Source organism: Melopsittacus undulatus, chromosome 6, assembly GCF_012275295.1.
Source record: "Melopsittacus undulatus isolate bMelUnd1 chromosome 6, bMelUnd1.mat.Z, whole genome shotgun sequence".
NCBI classification, from domain to species: domain Eukaryota; kingdom Metazoa; phylum Chordata; class Aves; order Psittaciformes; family Psittaculidae; genus Melopsittacus; species Melopsittacus undulatus.
This window is the reverse complement of record NC_047532.1, coordinates 68,551,286-68,573,257: the sequence shown is the minus strand read 5'-3', so window position 1 is coordinate 68,573,257 and position 21,972 is coordinate 68,551,286. Positions and strand designations below refer to the sequence as shown.

Here is a 21,972-nt window from a genome sequence, read left to right as displayed (position 1 = left end):
AATGAAATGCTACCAGAAACAAGCTGAGCAGCTTCTGATCTTACAACTTTGAGTGTTAACATCTAACTGGTCATTGTAAGTAAATGGCTACACCTGTGGGAATAGTGCTTACTGACCAGCTGATCTTCCAGTCACCTGCAGTCAGTGATACTTTCTGTGTGTGCCAGCTGTAGGAGATATGGGGGAGAAGAGAGATGGGAAAAGGAATAAAAGTCTATGTTACGCATTGAGTGCTACAAATTTCAGTGACTTTGACTGCAAACTGTGTTGCTCATTGTCAGATTGCCTATATTCTTGTAGTATCTCAGTCAGAGGGACTTTGACACGCTTGTGAGGTGGGCTGATGCCAACCTCATGAAGTTTAACCGTGACAAGTGCAAGGTCCTACACCTGGGTCAGAACAATCCCAGGCACAGCTACAGGTTGGGCGAAGAAGAGATTCAGAGCAGCCCTGCAGAGAAGGATTTGGGGGTGTTGGTCAATGAGAAACTGAACATGAGTTGGCTTCAGTGTGCGCTTACAGCCCAGAAAGCCAACCGTATCCTGGGCTGCATCAAAAGGAGTGTGACCAGCAGGTCAAAGGAGGTGATCCTGCCTCTCTACTCTGATCTTGTGAGACCTCACTTGGAGTATTGTGTGCAGTTCTGGTGTCCTCAACATAAAAAGGACATGGAACTGTTGGAACAAGTCCAGAGGAGGGCCATGGGGATGATCAGGGGACTGGAGCACCTCCTGTATGAAGACAGGCTGAGAAAGTTGGGGCTGTTCAGCCTGTAGAAGAGAAGGCTGCATGAAGACCTCATAGCAGCCTTCCAGTATCTGAAGGGGGCCTGCAGGGATGCTGGGGAGAGACTATTCATTAGGGACTGTAGTGACAGGACAAGGGGTAATGGGTTCAAACTTAAACGGGGGAAGTTTAGATTGAATATAAGGAAGAAACTCTTTATTGTGAGGGTGGTGAGGCACTGGAATGGGTTGCCCAGGGAGGTTGTGAATGCTCCATCCCTGGCAGTGTTCAAGGCCAGGTTGGACAAAGCCTTGGGTGATAAGATTTAGTATGAGGTGTCTCTGCCCATGGCAGGGGGGTTGGAACTAGATGATCTTAAGGTCCTTTCCATCTCTAACTATTCTATGATTTTGTGGTCTTGTGATTCAATGGTGAATAAGCAGGGGAATGTTGGTTTCATTTTTCTCTATCAAGCAGACATTATTTCTGTTTCAGGGTGGATAAGAGGAGACAACAAACAATGAAATGGTAGAAAGAGTAAGAGATCTTATTTACAGCTTTAACCAGAGAGAAGAGTACTGTGTTATCCAGGTCCTATATGCATGGGGACTGGTACCAATAAATCTCTGAGGGACAAAGTTTTCTTTACATGTTAAATACAAGAACTGGAAGTATTAGTCATAAAGTTGTAGGAAACAGTTCTATAGCTGAGGGGATGACTTGTTGAGGTGATACATTTCCCTCTTCTGCTAGACACTTCATAGGTAGGAGTGAAACTTTCTGTGACTGTAGGTATACATATGGTAGCATGTGAAGTATGAGTCCAGTACCTGGTTGTCTACTTCTGTTCTTATTACCTTGCAATTTCCCCTGCTTCCTCACTGTTTTCTAACCTGTCTAGCCATAATCACCCACGTGTCTATTAATTTACTGTTACTTACTTGAGCAGACATCAATGGTGGAAAGAGGTGGTCCATGATAAATGCTACATTTTGTCCTACAGGGCATCTTATTTAATGGTTGTTGTCTTTGTTTTCCCTTTCTTGTTGTAGACTGGAATAAGTCCATCCATCACGTCAGCTGTTGCGTTTGATATCCTACCGCTGAAACTGCATCCGTTTTCCCAGAGCACTCCGACTGGCTTAGACTGTGTGGGCTGGAAACGGCGCGTCTCCTCTCCTGGTGTGTACCCTAGTCTTACTTGGCCATGAATTGTGAGAGAATTAAGCTGTGGTTTACTGAGTATGGAAACTGTGCGATAAGAGTTCTAATGTAATTTATGTTGAATGCTGCAGCCGTGGCTGAGCAGAAATACGCTTTAGATTCTTCCCTATGCTTTTCATGTTCTGATTTTCTTCTTGAGTGAATAAGCAGGGTGCTGTTAAAAGGCAGCGGTTAGCTTTTTAGTGCAGAAAAGATCACTAATGCAAATGATAAAATTATAGAATAGTTAGGGTTGGAAAAGACCTAAGGAAAGGACCTTAAGACCATCAAGTTCCAACCCCTCTGCCATAGACAGGGACACCTCACACTTTATAAAGCATGTCACCCAAGGCTTTGTCCAGCCTGGCCTTGAACACTGCCAGGGATGGAGCATTCACAACCTCCCTGGGCCACACATTCCAGTGCCTCACCACACTAACAGGAAAGAATAGCATACTTGATGTAGGCATATTGTGTTGTCTCATGAGAACTCCTTCTCACCTAGGATGATGTCATATATCATGCTCTTGAATTAGGTTTCTGCAGACAAAACAGACTCTGCCTTGTGTTTGCTGGAGAGCACTGCGGTGGGTCAAGTTGCTAATTAGGCACTAAAGCAACCAAATGAGCCTCTAGAGGTAGAAGTTTCCTGTTCTTTAAATCATCCTAAAGAACAAGTGTGCTGTTTTTCATGAGGAATGTGCACGAAGTATGGTGTTTGCTTCATTTCCAGTGACTGACACTTTCTCAGAATTAAAATATAAGTTGCACAGATTATTAAACAGTGAGTCGTATCTTTGCTAGGTTTTTTAATTCTCCATCTGACAGTGCCTGCCCAAGCACTGCAGATATGTCTGCCATAGCACTTTAGGATGGGACAAGAAAAGCAGACTGCAGTGGAGTTGTTTGGTGGTTAGGAATCTAGCTGGGAAAAGCCAACCACACTTGGGTGCCAAGCTGCCATTTCTGCCTTAGAAAGTCTCTTTGTATCATTGATCAAACACTGCTGGAATTACCTCATTAAGGGATCATAATATTGTGCTAATTATGTCAGAATTCAGTGGTCATAATATTTTGTCAAGCAAAACTAGTTTGCTTTCTGATACATTGTGCATGCGCAGTCATGAGGTTTGATCTAGAAGTGAGAAAACAAGCTATTGTGATGGTGTCAAAACCTCTGCTTTCTCAACAGTGGGGGCTTTGCTCGCTTGTTGTCACAAGCATCTGGTGTTGCCCCAACACTTAGGACCAGCTCCTGGCTAATTTAATAAAGCTGCAGCTTTACTCCTTAGAAATCCTATATGGAAACCCATCATTGTCAAGTTGTGTACGCATCTCTGACATAAGCTGAAAGCCCTAAGCACCACTATCATAGAAGTAAATTCTGAGTCAACGGCTGATAAAAATTTTTTGATAGTTCCCCACTGGGGTCTGAGAGAGTTAGAAAATATATATAAATTTCAGAGGCTGAACAGGGGGATTAAATGTAGATTGACCAGTTGGTACTGCTGTAGATGGTTATGTAGTACCTAGAAACAGGGCACGAAACTCAAATTGTCTATTATTTTCACACTATTCCTGAAGCAGTGCAAGAGAATTTAGTACTGTGAACTAAGCCCAGACCTTAAGAATTTCTGTGTAAATGTAACAAAGCAAATGAAATGCATCAGAATCCTTTTTCCACCACTAAAAACATGCTAGTGGGGAAAAAAAACTAATGAGCACAGAAAGTGCTGTAATGCTTCTGCTACAGCCTTTATTAGCTGCTCTTTGCTGGCTTCATGTGAAGCATTTTTGGGATGGTAACTGTGTCCTTCCTGTAGTGGGATGTGGCTGGGAAGAAAATGGCAAATTACTGAAGCAATACTCTTAAGCTGTTGGATCAGTTTTAGGATTGGGCATGTCTTTGAGGCAGCAATAGTGTGGCAGAATGCTCTCTTTGATTCTGGCTCAGCTTTGTTGTGATACCTGTTCCTTTTGACAGAGCTGTAGGTAATTTTAAATAGTAATGAATATATTTAATCTCTATTTTGATTTTAAGGTTCCTAACTCTAAAACTGCAACTACTTGTATTAGTGATCCTAGCATATGCTTTAGGTATAAAAGACATATGGTTATGAAAGCACTGTGCAATACATACTTCCATGTCGAAAATAAAATGGGATTCTCACTCCCAAAGTCTGCACCTGGTCACCTTGTGCAGGGAATGCTGCAGATACTGGGCAATGGGGTGTTTTGGAGCCCTCTCTAGATCTTCAGGTATGAAAAGATGGCTGTCAGGATCTCAGGCCAAAAGGTGCTGAGCACAGCTGTGAGACTTCTGTCATACACCTACCCATTACCTGAGGACAAGAGCATAGCTGTGTACAAACTTACTATTTTAACTGAGTTCCCAGCTAGAACACAGGAGGAGTATTAGGAGAATAGCTTAGTTTTATGTACTGTGCTCATTACTTTCCTCTGGCTGGCACTAGAGCACCAAGACATTGTTCTCTCTGCCTTTATGTCAGACTGGGAGAAATGAGGCGGGCTCAAACCTGTCATCTGGATATCCCAGCAGCTGGGATCAGGCACATCATCATGCTTTTGCCCACTCATCAAGTTTTGCAGACTGCCTTCCTGCTGCCTCTTCTGTCTAGAACAGTCACTTGATGAAACTGTGAGGAGCCAGTAGATGGCTCTGACATCTGTGAAATGAAGAGCAGCTGAGGTGGTGCTGATCTCTGTATTCAGGGAAGATTGAGTCTTGAGCCTCTTTCCAAGAAGGATAGAGGTTGAACACCCCCACCAACATGCATGTGCACACCCCCCTGTCCAAGGTCAGCAAAGTTAACTGTCCTGTTCAAACATCAGGAATGTTTGAATACTTTGGAAGAACCTTCTTAGCTGCACTATGTGCTTTGGTAGGTAGTATTCATTGGTATGCAGTATTGTCTTTTCCCTTTCGTTGTCTAGTTTCGCCCATGTCTTCATTTGTACCTTGCAGTATGTGTCTGTTCCTTACTGCCTGGTTTACTGCAGTGTTTGAATAGGCTGAGCTAGAGAGTAAGAAATAAGAAAGAAATAAAGAGAAAGGAAACAAGTCACTTCCTAATGTACATATGGGGATGTTTTTTTCTGCTTTTTGGCAGCTTCTGAAGATCTTAGACCTTTTGACCCAGGAGAGGGGTAAGAGGGAAGGGCCCAAAATGTGCTGGAGTGAGCACTGGTAGGATAACAACACTGCTTAAAGTAGTGAACCAGCGTGTTTGTCTCTCCCCCATCTCTCTCCTGCGCCTGATACCTGTAACCTGAAGACAGTGCCTCAAATTGGGAATATCACTGGGAAGCTGTTTGATGTGCAGTGGATGGAGTTGTGAGAATGGGCTGAAGCTAGGTGATGGAGCTAGTAGCCCATGGGTTTGGCAATAGATTCTTGTTCCTGCCTTTGTCATCTTCTCCCAGAGGTTTTCCCTATGCTACTGCCCAGAGAATCTGTGAAACTTTTGGATAGGGCCACACATATGACCATAAGCCTTCAGGGTTTGTTATATGCTCACAGAGGGAGAAACATATAACTAATGTATTACAAGGTCAGGTTTATAGCTGTGCTATAACTTGTCATAAACCTGTACTATTTAAAATCATTATTTAAATGCAGAATGATTTTTTGGCATCTTCCCCTGTGCCTTGTCAGATTTAAATAGCCTAAGATCTTTACATTTACATTTCCTGCTATCAGGTATATACAAAAGATGCCCTGGAGTTCCACCATGGTGCTGGTATTGGTCATGCCAACCAGAAAGGGATGAATTCCTTCTGACTGATGTGTACTGATGAGCATACTGGTAGCTTTTGAAATCTTAAATAAACAGTATAAATAGGCAGGCCAGATTCTTAAAGGCTGAATCTTTTGTGGACAGTGTGGAAAACAGTGACCACTAAGTGATACTGAATTATCCTCTGGCCTTGCTGCTATAGTGGAAAGTATTTCTCAGAGGCAAAGGGACAGTTTGTTTACTCAACATTCATGGGGCCAGCTTTCATCTTCTTTTCCCAGCTATAGATGGGCTGTTAAGCTCACACTTGGCAACAGTTAACGTGAAGATGTTTGACAGCCACTGGAGAAATCTGTACAAGAGAGAAAATACTAGCTTAATAACAGGACTTTATTATGTCTTATAAATATTTAGGAGTCCTGTAGTACAGCAAAATAACAAGCTAAGCAATTTATTCCATTTTTGTCATTTTAGTTCTTGAAGGGACACAGAAAAATGTGGTATGCAGCTCCTCAGGAGTGTATCATTGTAGCTGTAGCATGAAATGTCCATTCCATCCTTGTTAACCCATGGAAGTAGCATTGAATGTAAGTGGCTAGAAAGTAATCATATTGCCTACTGGGTTTTTCTTCATTTTGTCTCTGAATCACAGATTAGACCCTCGATGTCAAAGCTTGATTCTGTCTAACCAGAGCCACAAATATTAGTGGTCTATGAGGTCCCTGGTAACGTGCTCCAAGACTTTTTTCATCCAGCTTTAGAAGCTGGACCAGGTGATGGCTGAGTTCCTGAAAATAGCAGGTTGAGTGGGATTGTGTGTATTAGCTACTGATTTAGCATATCCATAACAGCTTTCCATGGGATAAAGAGTGAAAAAGAAGATTTTAGCAAATCCTGACTGGTTCTGGCAATTGGGGTTCGAAGATCCAAGACTACAGGAGAACCCAACAGAGATTAAAAAATCCAGCAGGTATTAAGGATCAAGCTGTCCAAATCTCAGGGCTGCTTGACTATGTTGATCAGGCTGCCCAATGAGGTCCTGAATTTATAGTTAGCAGCTTTAGCTAATGTCTTCTAGTGTCAGAGGAGAAAGTCTCTATGTAGATTTAACAAAAATCCCTGTGATGGGTTGCAGTTTTGAACTCTGTTGTGCTTTCCACAACCTGACCCTGTGGCGTTTTTCCTCACTTTCCATTCTATTAGAAAATGTCCTTCCAGTGCATACACATACTACGAGTATGTCTGTAGCACCTTCCTAGGATTACAGCACTCTGGCACTGAATAAGCAGCTTCTGGTATTTGCCAGGAGCATTCAGTGCAGAGAGTGGGAGGGTGAACAGATGGAGCAGTTTCAGCAGGGTGAGGGCAGAGATCTCCCAAGCAAGGGCAGCTGCTACAGAGCTGTAAATAACATTTAGTAGTTCAGTCAAAGAGAGGTGCAGGTATGTGGAGTTTCCTTACTTCTCATGTACCAGGCAGGGACTTCAGGGAGCAGAGGTAGGAGAATATGGACTGAATTGTACCTTTTCCTTAACCTTTGTGCCTGAAGAACTGCACCATCCCTTCCTCTTCTCAGTGCCCTGTACTCCACATCCACCACTCCCCCATTATGATGAGCAAGAAGTGTTTCTTTCCGTTTGTACTTTAATGCAGACAGCTCTAGGAGGCCCTGGAGGGACCAGGTCAATGCAGAAGAGTGGCTCTACTGCAATCAAATTGAGAACATGTTTCCATTTCTGTACTGTGAAGCATCAGAGGAAGATATTTTGGTCTAAGTAGCTACATTCACAAAATAATTTAAGGAATGTTTTTTGTTATGGGCCATTGTAGAAATGTTATTTTTGCTATTACTGCAGTAGTCGCGAAATATTCTTTATTCTTGTAAAGAATAGACGAAATACTTAAGGACTCAAAAGAGTTGGTTTAGCATTGTTGGATGCTTTGTAGTAACCTGCAGTGTTGGAGGGCAAAGATTTTTCACTTAGGGAATAGTATAATAGAAATCTTACTGAAATAAAATAACCCTGCTCTTGCACAGATAGTGAGGCAAAGTCAGAGGGGCTCTGTGTCAGAGCAGGCTGTGATGGCCATGTACAATGATGTGGCTTTATTTACTTTGGAACAGAATTACCTTACACAAAAATAGGAAAACAACCATTTTCAATTCTTTTGTGCAATTAAGCTCCTAGATTGGGGGTTGAATGGCTAGGCACACTTTGGAAATGGTAGGAGCAGTTTGCTGCTTCCCAGCCTACTCCTTTGTGTCCCACTGATGAGTGTCTGCCACTTCCCCCCTGTGCTAGGATAGCTGAGCTCCTCATTTGCTTCAGTACAAACCCTAGTTACAGGGTGTGCCATGGCTAACTCTGAACTGACCTGCATCACCTCACACTGAAGAAGTCGAGTTCTGGTCTTACACTTACCCTGGTACCTAGCATCAGAAATTCTTTCATGTTTTCTGCTGTGCATGGTACAAACCATGTGAGTACTCTTAAATTATGTTGGTAGTTGGGCAAATCTGCCATCATAAGGCAGGTGTTTTAGCTGAGTGGCAGTGCCAAAATGGCCTTTATCATAAAACCCCTGTGGTGTCTGGAAGGTGTTGTTAAACAGCGCAGGTATTTCTGTGTTCTCAGGAAACTAGTATTCTTTGGAATTCTGTTTACAGGGACAGATTGAATCATATGCTGGGTAATCAACATGTCTAATTAAAACATGGTTAGTGATGCTCTTTTACTTGGGACTGAGGTCTCTTACAAAGATCACACACTCAAATAGGGACCATCCCAGATCTATGGTCTGGGAATGGATGGATGCTAAATGATTTTTTTCAAAGCTCCCAGCTGCAGCCTCCCGAGATCTCAATCTGTGTTTTTCTGGCTTTGATTTCATTTTGCATTCTTTTTCTGAGGACTTACAAAAATAGTTTTTTTAATAGCAGCAGCCACAGCCAGTTCTAAACATGATTAGTTTGTATGTTAAGTCCTTTCTGAGTTCTCAGGGGAAGCAGATAACACAAGGTCTCTCTCACTTGTGCATTTTTAAAATGCATGAAATTCTACTATTCCCACTTATTTATTTTTAATCTGACAGCTCTGCTAAATTAGGAGGCAAGATCTCTCTCCCACCCTTGCTTTTTAATGCCTTGAAATCGGCTTTAATAAAATCGAGCTGCTGCAAGCTGCAGCAGAGAGCAGTAGAGATGCCACAGAGGGAGCCTCCTTAGTGGACCCCTATGATGTCAGGATGCATCGAGACAAGCAGAGAGGAGGGTAGGAATCCAGCTCAGTCCTCACACAGCGCTGCCAGGTACCACTGCCCTGGAAGCAGCTACAGAGCGCTTTGCCCATTTCCTCCCCCAGCAGAGCAGAGCCCCTGGCTCACCCTCTTACCTGCCTGCATGAGGACCCAGCAGTGCCCCAGTGAGTCCAGTGGGGCACACAGTGGGGAAAACTGCAGCAGCAGTGGAAGCTCCGGGCTCTCACCGGGTTCAGATTCAGACAGCAGTGGGGTAGTGTGTGGTGGTGGTGGGATGAGAGGCGTCCTGTCCAGGTACTGGAGCTTGGAGAGTCTTCACTCTGCCACAGGTAAGGGACTTTTATTTCCCTTATTTCTTTTTTAATTTAAACCGCCCTGCTGTGTGATACTGCATTGACCTTGACAAAACACATCAAACCTGGAAAAAGTACATAATTTGGAAATGCAGCCTCTTAGTCAAGAGAATTAACCAAAACATTCAGTGTTTGCTAGTTGTACCCCCTGCAGACCTACAGCTAAAACGAAACTACACAGACCCTTCATATACCTCTTAAGTGAGAAGGCAAAGAAAGAGGTTCTTAATGGCTTTGGAAACAGTGCTTAGGCTTCTACCTGATTAGAGCTGTTCTTTCCTTTTGGAACAGCATTTCTTATTTAACCTTAATTATATACGATCCAGTGTTAGAGCTGACATTTCTCTGTGTAAATTCCAGTGTGGAGTATTGCTGCCTTTAGAAAATGTCCAAGTGAGGTGCTGTGCAGCAGCTGAGGGCTAGGCAGGTTTGCACTGAAAGAGGGAAAGGCAGTTCCCTGAGCAGGCTGCTCAAGTTCAACTCCTGTTTTCCCATCTTTCATTTCATTCCTTTCTGAACCAGAGATTTCAAGGCATGTTGATATAGCCTGGGTCTCTTCTGGCTCCGTCTGCCTGGATCTGGCATTTTAGTTTTTCAGTCACTGATGTGACTATTTAAGGTTTGGGTGTTTGAACTGCAAGCATGGCAAAGAAGCTTTCTCATTCCCAACTGATCTTAGCAAAGATCACAATGATTTTAATGATGAGCAGTTGCTGAACTATTCTGTTTGTTTCCTGACTGTTACTGTCCAGAGAGATTTTTAGTAGAACTGCAACAAATCAGTTCCTCAGATAAATTCAGACAAGTACCTTCAAAGCCACCAGTGACTGCCATTTCCTTAGTAAAAATACTCCATGCTACCAGCTAGAGGCAAGGCTTGGAAAGAATTTTAGGTATAGTTCTGCATAATCTGCTTTAGTTGCATATTACACTTTTAATTATTGAAAGGTCTTGTAATTCCATCATCTATTACTGTAGATTTGGGGCTGTTTAATAGAATTAATCTCTGTTGCTGCTCTGCAGTCCTCTGCTGAAGTGAGAGTAACTGCACTATCAAACAGGGAAGAACTATATCAGGGTGGCCAACCTATCTGTCTTGCCAACCCATGCACCTGAACTTACGGGTGGCCAAGAAGTACTAAAACAACTACAGTATGTCCTGAGAGTCTGGGGAAGGAAAAAAGGCTAAGGGTGAGATCAGGCCATTGGTGCTTTGTTTTGGTGAAGTACCTGGGCTGCAAATGCAAGGGGATGCAATTCTGTGTTTCAGTAGCATATGCTGGCTCATTTTCTCCTGTAACTGGAAATGCAAATAATTCCCAACATGGCTCTCACATTGGCATAACGTAGCCCTGGCACAGGATCCTTTTTCAGACTACTATTCAAAGTTGCAGACCAGGCAGGAGTGGTGGTTTGGTCCATCCTGGCTGGGAGGATTTGCTATCAGCTTTCCTCCATGGAGGCATTCTTGGGTTTAATCAGGTCAGTTGACACAAATGATATACAGTGATATAAAAGAAGTAAGGATGATAGCAAAAGCAAGCTCTGAAGCTTGCTCTCTTTTTGTAAATGCTCACTTCCACAATATTCCTGTTCCAAAGGCAGTGAGGCATGGTGTCTTTTTGTGGATGCTGCATGCATTTAGCAGGAAATGCAGAGATGTGGAAATAGAATAGAAATGGTATGGAGAGAGACTGAGGACAGTAAGAAACCAAATTAAGTTACATAATTACAGTACTGATCTATCAGTACAATAATGAAAGCAGATCACTGCACTTCAGGCTCCTTGCTGCATCAAAATACTGTAGTATTAGTAGTTGTCTTCTCATGTACAAAAGATGTCTGAGCAGTTTGCCTCTAACTGCTCACAAAATTCAGGTCAGAATTAGGATTAAATCTGAAGAGCAGTGCATCTCCCAAGAGAATTTATTTTGCTTTGATTCTGTTCTATCAGTAATCTTTGTATTAAATTTTGGATTAAGCTGTGGTGAGAGACCCACTCTTTACCATCAAGGCCAATTGGCTGTCAGAGGAGCGAGGCAGGATTTCTTTAAAGCTTGTGCTAAAAATATTGTTTTGAATGGTAAAATTTAATACACTGCTTAAAAAGACCCAGCAGGAGCAATAGCAGCTGGTAGTGCAGGCGAGTACTAGTTACTAGAATGCATGACAATGGCCTCACCTCGAAGGAGCAGGAGTCACCAGCACCTTGGCATGTGTCACATCAAGAAGCTGGGGGAGAGGGGAGAAAGAACTGGGTGGAAATGCTATGAACCACCTGATGGTGTATAAAAAAAGCACTGGAAGATGAGTCAGTCTTTTTCTCTGTTTTAAAGGGATTCTGAATTACCAGGAGTGGCATTAAGGTTGGATGTGTGGACAGAGTTTTGCTTTTCTTCTCCCAGGGTGTACATAAAGTTGTCTATAGGGATCTTCATCCTGAGTCTGTTGCTGTCTAAGACTTCAAATATTAGGAACAAACCAGATTTAAGTGACTGAAAAGTGGAGGGGGGAGGTCTTCAGTACAACTGGAATGCAGCTGTTTGTGTTTCTCTTTTACATAGCTTTCAGGAGAGTGAAAAGACAGATGTGTGTGTCTGTTTACACATGTATAGATTTGACAAGGTGGGATTTCAGAAGTACAAATTGGCATCCTCTGAAGAGAAAAGGCAGGTAGTGTTTTCCCAGGTTCAAGAGGGAAAAGCTGTCTTGGCTTAATAATGAAGTATAATTGCTTTTGTTTTGGAGTTGACTTTCTTGTATTGATCAGGAGGGGAAGTTAAATGTGATACGAAACTGAAAAAGACCTATTGTTACAGCACAAACTTCCCATTTGGAAAATCTATGCAAAACCCATAGTTCAGACTTGTATGAAGTGAAAAATTCTACTGTTTTTTAATAATCAGTCCATGGCATCTAAATGTCAATATACATTACATTATATGACATGAGGAGGCCCTTCTCCCTAAGGCTAAATATAAACATGAAAAGAGGGAATGCTTTGCAGTTCTGTTGGCCTCTTCACTTGAGGATGCCAGAGGATTTTATAAGCATCAGTAACTCTCACAAAGGGCCTGAGAGGCTTTCAAAGTTTGATTTAGGTTAGAAAAAGAGGTACATCTATGTAAGTACTTAGATAGTAGTAGCCTTGCTATTTTTAAACAGAGGCAATTTCCAAAGGCTTGACCAGTACACTACTCCAGTGAGAAAATGACTGGAGTTGAAGTTGTTCAGCAGTTCTGAAAATCAGGCCTTAAGTATCTCAGCTAGACAAAAAGCCAAGAGGCGTCCAAATTAAAGGTCAGTTGTGACAATACTCCAGTGATTCAATGGCATTATGGGCACTCTAACCCCTGTTTCCTAGGCAAGGCTTTGTATCCCAGGCTCCTGCTGCCTATAACCCATTCATCGCTGTTGTACAGCTCTACTGAAAAGTTTGTTTCCTTTAGAATACTTCCAGATTCAAGCTTGTGAGTAGGTCTCTTTGCTTTTCCAGCTCCTTTGTTGCAGGTCCATTCCCGACCTCATTAATACTTCTGGTTATTCTTTTGCTTGTCCAAGTTGGGAAGGACTAGGAGAGCGAAGAAAGGTTGGGACAAAGGGACAATTGCAACTTGGTGGACTAGCAGTTGCCATAGTTTCCCAAAGAGTTCCTCTGTGTATTTGTGCCTATGTAGCAATTCACTTGTACATTTTCAGTGCACCTCTGCACAGTTTTGTAGCTCCTGATATGCAGGTATGCTCATCTACTAGCCTGGGGAATATGGCTTTTAAACAAACAAGAAAACATAGAGTATGTGGGTGGGGAGTTTTGGGGTTTGATGTGGGTTTGGTTTGTTTTTTGCACTTGGACCTTAAAAAGTGGGGTTTTTTTTAGAAAGGATTTTTAAAGTCATTCATTTCACTGTTGTGGTTGATGAGAGAGACAGTAATAGAGCTGTGGCAAATGCTTTGCATCCTTCTTCTTTGATGAGAGATTTTCTTTTGAGCTCTTTTTTCCCCTTTTTCTTCCCCTAGCCCTGCTTTTTTGGTACTGATGTCTTCAGCTGTGTTCATGGACTGCAGTGCATGATTTCACTGACCCTTCTTTCTCTGGGGTCGCGTAGTCAGCAGGACTTAGAGGTCACACAACGGGAGATTGATTCAAGGTTCAAAGTGTTGCAGAATGCTTCCGAAGGAGAGCAGGAGGGGGATAGTGCCTCAAAGCCTACACTATAGCATGGTGACATTATGTTTGTTTCACCCTTGACTTGGCAAATTGTGAGCAAGGATGTTTCAGATGGATTCATTGAATGCTTTGTAGCACGTGCTATGTGTTCCCCCCCCCAGTATTTCCTTTGTCACCTGCCAGAATAACTTCCTCTCATCTTCTGAGTAATCAATCAATGAATTAAAATACAACAATCCATTGTAAATTAACTTTGATTTTTTGCTCTGTGTGGCTTCGTTTGTGATTGATAGTCAGGTCAGTGTAAGGGTTCAGCTCAAAAGCTGAACTTTTGAGGCAGGTTTACAAGATTAACATCTCATCTGAACTAACGAGCTGCCCTAAGGCTTAAGTGAAGATTTCTTCTTTGAATATATGTATTCCAAATGATGTGACAAGTGTTGCCGAACTGTAACTTGGCATCATACTAAAGTAGTGATGGCATCTACATTAATAGTGGTTGTTTCTAGTGAATGCAACCTCAGTAAATGCTAAGTGTCTGTAAACTTGGCCACCTACACAGTCAGCATGCTTAAAGTGTTTTTTTCAGTGCAAAATGCCCTCGAGCATCACGCTTTTCCATAAAAAGGAATAGAACATAGTGTAAATGTAGGCAGAAAAGTGTAATCATGTTTCTGTACCTGTTTAGGACAGAACCAGGTTTTATAAGTTCAGCTGTTTTGTAGATTTAATGTATTGGGTGGCTGTAAATGCATACTCCTCTTATACATGAGTGTAACTCTTCATGTCCCTGTGAGGCACACATTACCACCTGTGGCTACCAACAGATAAACATCCCCCTCTTTGCTGATGTGGTGTTTGGAGGGGGAAAACGTGGACCTTTGGGAGCACTGCCTGTGACACTTCACTAGGTGTACACCCTGTTCAGATACACCATCTTTATTCTTTTCCTTCTAAACCAACCGTTATGAAGAATACTTAGGTTGTGATTGCTAATTCCCTTTTCTGAGGAATAGGACGTCCTCTAAGGCAGGATTTCCTCAAAGATTCAGTTACCTTTTAGAATAACCTTTCAGACCAACCCTTCTTTCAAGTATATCCATGCTTCAGTTGCTCTTATTTTTCTAGATGGAAGTGAAACAGCTTTAAGCTACCTGATTCAGCTACTACCAGCATCACAGCTCTCACAGCAGGAAACTTGCATGATCCTAGAACAAATAGAAGAGGGAATGAGGTGGTACTATGAAGCCTACCTGACTCTTTTCTTTGTCTACCTTTGAGTAAACACACAAAGGCTTTGGATATCTGTTTAATGTGCCTGTTTGTTTTGGTTCTTTGGAGCTACTTCATGTAGCTAAAAAAGCAGTGCAAAAAGAGGTTATAGCATGTGCCAGCAAATAACTATGCCCACCAGCCATGAATAATGTATGAGTGTTGCCTACACCTGGTGAAACTTCACTATTACCACTTAGCAATTAGGTTAAACATCGTAGGTACCAGTCATGACTTTTCTTTGCCATTGGGATGTACTCTTTAACTTACTCAGCTTGTCTGTAACTAAGATTATTCCCTAATAAGGTCTTGTCCTTCAATTCATCTGAATCATGAGAAGTATCCTGGAAGGATTAGAAAAATACAGCCCTCCTCTGAGGGTCAGTGGAAGTTTCTATTAATTAGAATTCTGCCTCATCTCAAAATCCTTCTTAGTCTGAGGTCTGTTAAACCAGCTAACTAGTTTTAACAGTTTGCTTTGAAGTGCTAGGGACAAGCTGTGCCATTTGGACAAAGCCATTGGTTGGGTGGTGTATCTGCACATGAAAGCAAGAAGTTAGCTTGTGTGTAAACTGAGAGGATTATAGTTTGCACCTGGTTAACTGTCTTGGATTACATTGTGTGAGCATGTAAGCATTGGCAGCTGTCACTACAAATATACCTCAGGGTATATTTGCCTAAACAGGGATAGAGCTTTGCTGCTGTTATTCTCAGTCCCTTCTAATCAAGGAACAAGAGATTATGTGGGCCATGATTTTGGCTCGTAAGAGCTCAAGTACCATTTTTGCTACGGAGTGCAGACCAAGTAATTCGTTTTCTAGAGTAATTCAGCCATTTCCAGGTTGTGCTGTATCCCAAGGAGCGCTTACGGAAGCTCTGGTGCATCAGCCCCATGTGCAGGCCCATTTCTGTATTCTGTGACCTCCCAGCATAGCGTAAGTGGTAGTAGAACAGGAGGCAACTTATGTGTCAGAGGCAGCTGAGTACGCAAAGAAATAAAATCCATATCGGTTGTTTTGAATATCCTCCTTGTTCTCGCTCTGAATTCTCTTTTTATCTCACATTTGAGTGTGGGTGTATATATACAGTTACTCACTGGTTAAGCTTAGAATTCTCCACATGCTTATTATCAAAACTGTGTGTGCGGTTTCTCAAAACCAAGCATTTCTAGATTTGGGCTCTAAATTTCTTTATGCACCCTTGGATAAAGATAAGGTTTCTTTCAAAACCATTCTTAAGGTATCTAATAAATGCCTAAATCATCATTTGAAATCCATTTCAAATGACTGTTATTTGATACTATCCTGCTGAGTTGGAAGATAAAATTGCATGTGAGTATTTATAAAATAACTTGAAAAGTAAGTTTTTGTTTCAGAAACATCAGGAAAATGCAGAACTTTGATTTAATTTTAACTTTCTTTAGAAGAAAAACACATAACAGCACTGTAATGTTTCATGTTGAGAATAAATAAAGATAAGGCGTCTATGTTTTCATAACAGCTGGCAGAGATTTATTTCTATGTGGGAGTGAAATAGCAGGAACATCCCTTTTGGCTAATGGGAATAGTTTCCATGAAATAGTTTTGAATTAGCCTCTGATTTTGTTTTGTTTTCTATTGAAGTCTGTTCTTAAAGTAGGCAAAAAGATGATGTGCTACGAGGCCCAATATTAAGGCCAAGTGATCTGTTTTGATGGGTAGGATTAATCTGTCTGTACTCTCCCTCTGCTAATGAAATCTTTCCATGCCAGGTGTTAAAAGCCCTCAGTTAAGCATTAACCAAGATCACTACTCAAATGTGCATGCAGAAAGACATAATTGGCATTTAGAAACTGGAGTTCATAGATTCATTTAAGAAGAAAAGGAAGACTGCAAACAGTGCGTAGGCACTAATTGGACATGGCTGCCTGTTCTTGAAGCTGTCATTGAGGGTATTGCCTGCCAGTGATCTTTAGAGAAATAAAGGAATATACAAGTTTGGAGGAGGAAAAGCTGTCTAGGTAATTATTGAAGTTAAAAAAGAAAACAGAAAGTTGCTGTTTGGGAACTAAAGGTTCAGCTGTAGCAATAAGGTGCAGCATTGCACTGAATCAGTTTCATCTCCTTCTAGAGCTCTTTGTTGTGTAACTTCTACAGCTTTCTCTCAGGTAACTTGTCATTATGTTCTGTTATATGGTGTAGTCTGGGACACAGTGCAGCTGTAAAGCTTAAGAGAATTACACAAGTCAACAGCCCTGCTCAGTGCTGTATGCTGAAGTGGTCACTGCAGAGTTCATCTGAAAAATACATGTCTGCAGGGTTCAGACCTGACCTTAGTTACAGTTGTGAAGTGTCTGCAATTAGAAGATTAGAGCAGGATGTTGAAGGCAGGAGTATGGTTCAAGAAGGGGACCTTACTGCTCTCTACAACTACCTGAAAGAAGATTGGAGCCAGGAGATTGCTGGGCTCTGCTCCCAAGAAAGAAGGGATAGGAAAAGAAGGAAACGGCCTCAAGCTGCACTAGGGGAGGTTTAGACTGGGTATTAGGAACTATTCCTTCCCTGAAAGGGCAGTCAGACATTGGAACAGGCTGCCCAGGGCAGGAATCACCATCCCTGGAAGAGTTCAAAAACCATGTAGACGAGGCCCTTAGCGATGTGGTTTAATGGTGGACTTGGCAATGCTGGGGTAAAGGTTGGACTTGGTGATCTTAAATGGTCTTTTCTAACCTTGTTGATTTTATGACTCTAAGTAAGGCACTCTGAGCTCCAGGCCTGGGTTGTTTTTAGTCCTTCCTACAGTGGGCAAAGCTGCCCGTGTGGTCCATATGCAGATTTTGTTTTCTGGATACTTTCAAAGTGTCTCTCTTCCTGATGATACAGAGTGACCTGGAAAAGCAAATAATAGCATGAAGTTTATTTGAAGCATGAGCAGCTCTTCAGTTGTCTCGGCTCCTGCTGACTCAACTGGTGCTCTGGCAGGAGGGCACTCTCCCTGGGCAGAGCTGCGTGTCAGCTTGAGGTCACTGATGGTACATTCTGCTCAAGGCAAAAACTTACCCTGTGTGCCTGGAAGGAGCTTTGACAATAAAGCTTTTAAAAGAGTTTGTTATGAAAACACAGCATTACTAATATCCTCAAAAAACAGCGGTTTTGAATATATTTGAAACGTGGCATTCTTATCAGCCTTAAAAACCTGAATAAATTACAAATATGCAGAAACCATCTGTACTGAAACTTGGTGATTGGATCTGTCAGCTCTCTTTAAAGACAAGAAAATAATTGATTTGGGGCTGGTTTGGACCCAGTTCTGAGCTTCACTGTAATCTTTGTACTGCTGTAAATCTAGAGCTTGTCATTCCTATTTCATAGAATCATAGAATAGTTAGGGTTGGAAAGGACCTTAAGATCATCAGGTTCCAACCCCCCTGCCCTGGGCAGGGACATCTCACACTAAACCATGTCACCCAAGGCTCTGTCCAACCTGGCCTTGAACACCACCAGGGATGGAGCATTCACAACTTCCTTGGGCAACCCATTCTAATGCCTCACCACCCTAACAGTAAAGAACTTCTTCCTTATGTCCAATCTAAACTTCCCCTGTTTTAAGTTTCAACCCGTTACCCCTTGTCCTGTCACTGCAGTCCCTGATGAAGAGTACTTCTCCAGTATCCTTGTAGGCTCTCTTCAGACACTGGAAGGCTGCTATGAGGTCTCCATGCAGCCTTCTCTTCTCCAGGCTGAACATCCCCAACTTTCTCAGCCTGTCTTCATATGGGAGGTGCTCCAGTCCCTGATCATCCTCGTGGCCCTCTTCTGGACTTGTTCCAACAGTTCCATGTCCTTTTTATGTTGAGGACACCAGAACTGCACACAATACTGCAGGTGAGGTCTTACGAGAGCAGAGTGCTCTTACTGTCTTAATATTAGTACTCCGCATAGGCTGGATTTTGGGGGTTTGGTCAAGATTTCTCCTATGCACCTATGGTCACAGTTGGCGGTATAATGCTCACCTGTTTTCATGCTGCTTTTTCTGGCTCATGTGAGAGCATGCACTAGACATACAGGACTTCCTTCCACTTGGCTACACATATCACTTGCCATCTAAGTCACAGGAAGTTTCCAAAGTGACTGTATTTAGGACAGCATACGCATCTTCTAGGCATCCTCTTCTGATGGTCTGCTCTAGATAACTGCTTCGATCTGGAGAACTTAGCTTTCTGAAGAAAAAACAATATACTTCCTAGGGTAAAATAGAGAAATGTCACAGCTTTTCATGCCTGTGACTTGGTGCCTGAACAGCATGAGGGCCAAAAAGATGCTACAAAGGATGGAGCACCTTTCTGATGAAGATGGGCTGAGAGAGTTGGGGTTGTTCAGTCTGGAGAAGAGAAGGCTCTGGGGAGACCATAGAGTAACACCTAAAAGGGACCTACAAGAACTTTTGAGAGGGAAGTTTTACAAGGGCATGTGGTGACAGGACAGGGGGGAATGGCTTAAAACTTAGAAGTTCTTCCCTGTGAGGGTGCTGAGGCGCTGGCACAGGGTGCCCAGAGAAGCTGTGGCTGCCCCATCTCTGGCAGTGTTCAAGGCCAGGTTGGACACAGGGGCTTGGAGCAATCTGCTCTGGTGGAAGGTGTCCGTGCCCGTGGCAGGGGATTGGAACTGGATGAGCTTTAAGGTCTTTTCCAACCTAAACCAATCTATGATTTAAAAATCCAGTTAATTAATAATGGCCAGGTCATTAGTTTTGACTCATCTAAATCATTCTTGATGTCTCTGAAATCATAAAGATAGATGAGGGTGAGCACTGCTGAGTCAAGTCCTGAAAGACTGTTTTTTTTTTTCTGAATAAAGATTGGGACTGCGGGCTGGTATTCTGCCTTCCTCTCAGGGACCACTTTTCCATCTCTCAGTGTTCATCTTTCAGTTTGATTGGAAGGATTTTTCCAGTTGCAATGAAAATGAAAAATGAGATGACTTGTTTTTTATGGGAATGTAGTGCAAATGTGACAAAGAGGAAGAATATTCTGGCTACAGAATTGCATTGTATGGGGTATTTTGTTTGTGGCTTGGTTTGGGGTTTTATTATGGCTTCTTGCTGCACATTGCTCTACTTGCTAAGCATGCCAGTGGGAAGTGGGAGAGTTAACATCTAGCCAGTGCTGGTTTTACTTTTCTGAGTGTACTGTGGCCTCGGGCTTTGGTGTGCATGTGAAAGGGATCTGCTTGCAGAAACAGTTAATGAGAGGGTTAAGTCTTCTCTGAAGTATCTCTAGAAAGCACAGAGGCTGTGTGCTCTTTGATCAAGCCTTGCATGTAGTTTCTGTACTATTTACACTGAAATTCATTTTGCCTCTCTATCTGTAGCACTCTAAGTAACAAATAGGGGGCACAGAGGGGACCTAACATATTGAGCACAACAGCCTACAGTTTCACTGCTGCAGTACTGTAATTATTAATCCCAGAAACCTATGTGAGAGGACAGTGTGCTTGTAAAAATTAGCACTTGTGAGCAAATCCCATGGATAACACAGTTTAAACACAGCACCCCTTGGTTGCAAATGTCTTCCCATGTTGCCCAGCCTGTGGTGTGCAAAGGATGCCCATCTAACAATTGTTCTGACACAATATAAAGCATTACAGTTCAAAGAGGGCTTTCTTCTGAAAACACTGATCAAACTGCCTTCTTCTTTTTAAAGTACACGAAGTAGTAAGACTTGGAGAGGCTTTTGGGAGATACTTGGAAGAAGATGTGAATGTTAGGGGGAAAAGGCGCTTTTGGTAATTACTAACTCTGTGTTCTCTCTATGGCAGGCAGGTACATTAGCTTCATTCCTGTTGTTTTTAACTCTCCTATGAAACCTGAATACAAGGAACAAGCTTGTATAGGTTGCTAAGCACTGTCTGTAAGATAATCAAAAGGAAAACAGAGCTGGGCCGTAGACCAAAAACATTGCTTCAAGTGCCCTACAAGGGCCGTAGAAAGAGCTCTGACTCTGCTGCAGGTTGGAATTTCCTGCTCCTTACATACCACTAATCCAGGATCTCAGAGCCACATGACTGGGAATGTCTTAGAGGATTTTCAGAGTTTGACAGTAGCTGTAAGTACCTATTTGCTCTTTTAAATGGATTGATGTTGAAAGAGCAAGCAATTTACATAGATTGTAGCTTTAGTTGTTCTGGAATTATATTTACTATTCAGGGGCCTGCAGTACAACAAGAAGAGCAAGGTGGTCATGCTGTGTCTTATAACATGCAGTGTATTGTGCTAATGCAGCAACAAGGGCCTCTGGTCAGGTCCTGCACTGTAATGGAGTTTCTTCAATGGGTGATGCTGTTTGGTATATTACTGGAGGCTTTACTGCTGCGTGAACCTCGCTTGGCTGTGAGAAAAAGAAAAATGCTGTCAAGTCTTCCTCATGTGGTTAAGAAGTTGTCTGTTCCTTGCTTCTGCCAGTCATCTACCTTTAAAACAGAGCTGGTGATGTGAATGAGTATGTAAGCCTCATCTCTTTCAAAATGAGGGTGAGAAACTGAATTTAAGCCTTCCTTCATCAGCAGTTAATGTGCAGCTGTTTGAGTCTGTACTGGAGAACTTAGCGTGAAGCTAGGCGGCTGGTTCCCTCCCTTCTGCAGCAGGAGACAACATGGGTGTTTGACAAGTGAGAGCACTAGAATGTCAAAAGGTCACCATTGATTCTTCTCTGAGTGTTTGCCCATGGCCATAAGGACAGAATTGGGTTGAAATGCAATGCAATTACAATGAATGCCCTCTAGTCACATGTCCCTTCCTCCTCTGTTGAAGTCAGATATCTATATTTGGCACATCCTAGGCTGTTGTCATGGAAATAGTTGTATTGACACATCCGTAGCAGAGCAAGTTTGTTCTGTACAGAAGGGTTGAAAGGATAATGGGTGAGGAAGGAAGAGGCCTGCTCTCAGCTTTCAGGGGTTCATAATATTTGTTCTTCAGCTTCTTAGCTCCAGTTGGAAAGCATACAGATGTTGGATCAGTTGTTTTGAGCCAGTATTGAAAGAATTATATAGAGCAATACCCAACATTTGGACTTCAACACAGAGCATTACCAAACATCACACAGGATAGGATCCACAGTTACAACAGCTGCCTCCAACATAGCTAGTATGCTGCTGATAAGTACCACTGCAGAGCAGTAACCTCACTGCTCAGTTCTTTTTACCCTTTATTTCTGGTTTGTGTGAGATCTTGCATGCTCTTATGAAGAGAAGGTAT

The 21,972-nt window shown here is 42.4% G+C and overlaps 1 protein-coding gene across 4 annotated transcripts in view; it reads left to right on the top strand.

Annotated features, from left to right (window-relative positions):
* Nucleotides 1-21,972, top strand: part of ARHGEF4 (Rho guanine nucleotide exchange factor 4) — a 113,686-nt gene that overhangs the window by 8,340 nt on the left and 83,374 nt on the right. For 3 of the 4 annotated variants that reach the window (XM_031053073.2, XM_031053072.2, XM_031053071.2), the window contains one exon: nt 1,780-1,909. In XM_031053073.2, coding sequence (XP_030908933.2) covers nt 1,780-1,909 — 130 coding nt within the window. Of the gene's footprint in view, nt 1-1,779; nt 1,910-8,989; nt 9,276-21,972 lie in introns of those variants that run through there. The other variant, XM_005153956.3, reaches the window with a different exon arrangement.